At 64.3% G+C, this 1,965-nt stretch overlaps 1 protein-coding gene across 1 annotated transcript; it reads left to right on the top strand.

The window, feature by feature from the left end:
• Positions 1-6: 6 nt before the first annotated feature.
• LOC113490765 (probable G-protein coupled receptor 25) lies at positions 7-1,959 on the top strand (the record flags this gene model as incomplete). Its single annotated transcript, XM_026867336.1, has 1 exon — positions 7-1,959. A coding segment is annotated over exon 1 (1,002 nt), but the record flags the coding sequence as incomplete, so codon positions are not given.
• Between the last annotated feature and the right edge of the window lie 6 nt (positions 1,960-1,965).

Below are 1,965 nucleotides of genomic sequence, written 5' to 3'. Positions count from 1 at the left end.
GGGCCCAGACCGGGACCCACCGCACCCCTCCCGGGCCCCACCTGCCGCAGCACGAGCGGGAGGCGGCGGCACGGCCAGACCCGGACCCTCGCCCTGAGTTCCTGCTGGTGCGGGACAGCCTGAGGAAGATGAAGCTGGCAGAGCCGGGCGCCCGGCAGACATGAGCAGGAGCTGGCCTGGCGGAGACGGGGGGCTGCTCCCCGGGACCCCCACGGCAGCACAGTGGGCTCCCCCCTGTCCCCAGCACATCCCGGCACTGGGAACGGCGCCCGGTGCTGTCATTCTGGGAGAGCTCGTGGTCGGGGACAGCCGCGGGTACCGCGTCCCCAGAGCCGTGAGAACCAACGTGCCAAGGCCTGGAATGAGCTGGCAGAGCCAGGGCAGCGCCGGGGGCGGCGCAGGCATGTGGCGGGCAACCGTCTCACCCCAACCTGCACCTGCTCCAGCTCTCTCTGAAAAAAAAACCCAACACCAAGAAAATAAAAGTTTTCATCTGGTTTTCTTGATGCAAATATGCCAGGGACGGGGACAGGGATGGGGTGGCATTGGCTTGGTTGACTGCGTGCGGTGGGGATGGAGGGTGGCCGCTGTGGGGGAGTTGCAGGGTGGGTTGGTGGCCAGTGGCTCCGTTCAGTGGTGGCCCCCCCAGCCCAGATGCAGGTTAGTGTCCACCTGAGGCCTTTAGCCATGACCTGGTGGAGTGGAGCCTTCTTCAACCCCCTAGGCTTCCTCTCCCCCCTCCTTTTTTGGGGGTTTCTTTCTTCTCTTTTTTTTTTTTTTTTTTTCTGTTTCCAAAATTAAACGCGCTTTACCTCCTGCCCCTTCCACCCTGCAGCCCTTGCCCCGTTGGCAAGGAAGTGCAAGGTGCTGTTTTTGAGCAGATCTCAGATCAACAACCCAACCGCTGGGTGCGGCGAGCACCGCCCCGGGCACCGGGGAGGGCACGCGGCCACCACCATGGCTCCCGAGGAGCTCGCTGCCTTGGCTGACTACGATTACTCACCGGTGTCCAACGGGACAGGGAACTGGGAGGTTGTGTTCACCACTGTCTTCATCCCCATCCTCTACTCCTTCATCTTCCTCCTTGGCCTCGTGGGGAATCTCTTTGTCATTGTGCTGATGGGCAAGAAGAGCCGGGGCAAGAGGATGGTGGACACCTTTGTGCTGAACCTGGCGGTGGCCGATGTCATCTTCGTCTGCACGCTGCCCTTCTGGGTGGTGGCGGGGGCGCGGGGGAACCGCTGGCTGCTCGGCGAAGGGCTCTGCAAGGTGAGCAGCTACGCCATCGCCGTCAACCGCTGCTCCAGCATCCTCTTCCTCACCGCCCTCAGCGTGGAGCGCTACCTGGTCATCAGGAAGGTGCTGGACACCAAGATGGTGGGTTCCCAGAGGCACATCCACGTCACCTGCGGCATCATCTGGGCCGTGTCCCTCCTCCTGGGTGCCCCGTCCCTGGTGTACCGGCGGCTGGATGGGGATGACTGCTGGGATGGAGATGGGGAGGACTTCAGCCTGGCCATGGTCTTCCTCACCTTCCTCCTGCCCTTGGGCGTCATCTCCTTCTGCTACTGCTCCATCTACTGCCGGCTCCAGCGGCACGTCCGGCTGGGCAGGGGCGTCCGGCGTTCCCACCGCGCCATCGTCACCATCGTCGCAGCCTTCCTCTGCTCCTGGCTGCCCCTCAACGCCTGCAAGGTTCTGCTCTTCTTCCTCGCCAAGGGGACGCTGGTCCTGTCCCAGGGGCAGGAGGTGGCCCTGAGGTGGGTGCTGGCCGGCAGCACCTGCCTGGCCTTCGTTAACAGCTGCGTCAACCCCCTCGTCTACGCCCTGATGGACGGACGCTGCCGTCCCCGATGTCCCTTCGGTCCCTGCACACCGGGGACGGGTCCCGCCGTGGCCGCCCCCTCCTCCACCACTGACTCCAGCCTCCTCTTTGGTGCCTGGATCTGGACCAAGACCCCCCCC

Source organism: Athene cunicularia, unplaced genomic scaffold (genome assembly GCF_003259725.1).
Source record: "Athene cunicularia isolate RWA unplaced genomic scaffold, athCun1 SCF_286, whole genome shotgun sequence".
NCBI lineage: Eukaryota > Metazoa > Chordata > Aves > Strigiformes > Strigidae > Athene > Athene cunicularia.
Note: the sequence above shows the minus strand (reverse complement) of the source record. Positions and strands in the feature narration are given on the sequence as shown.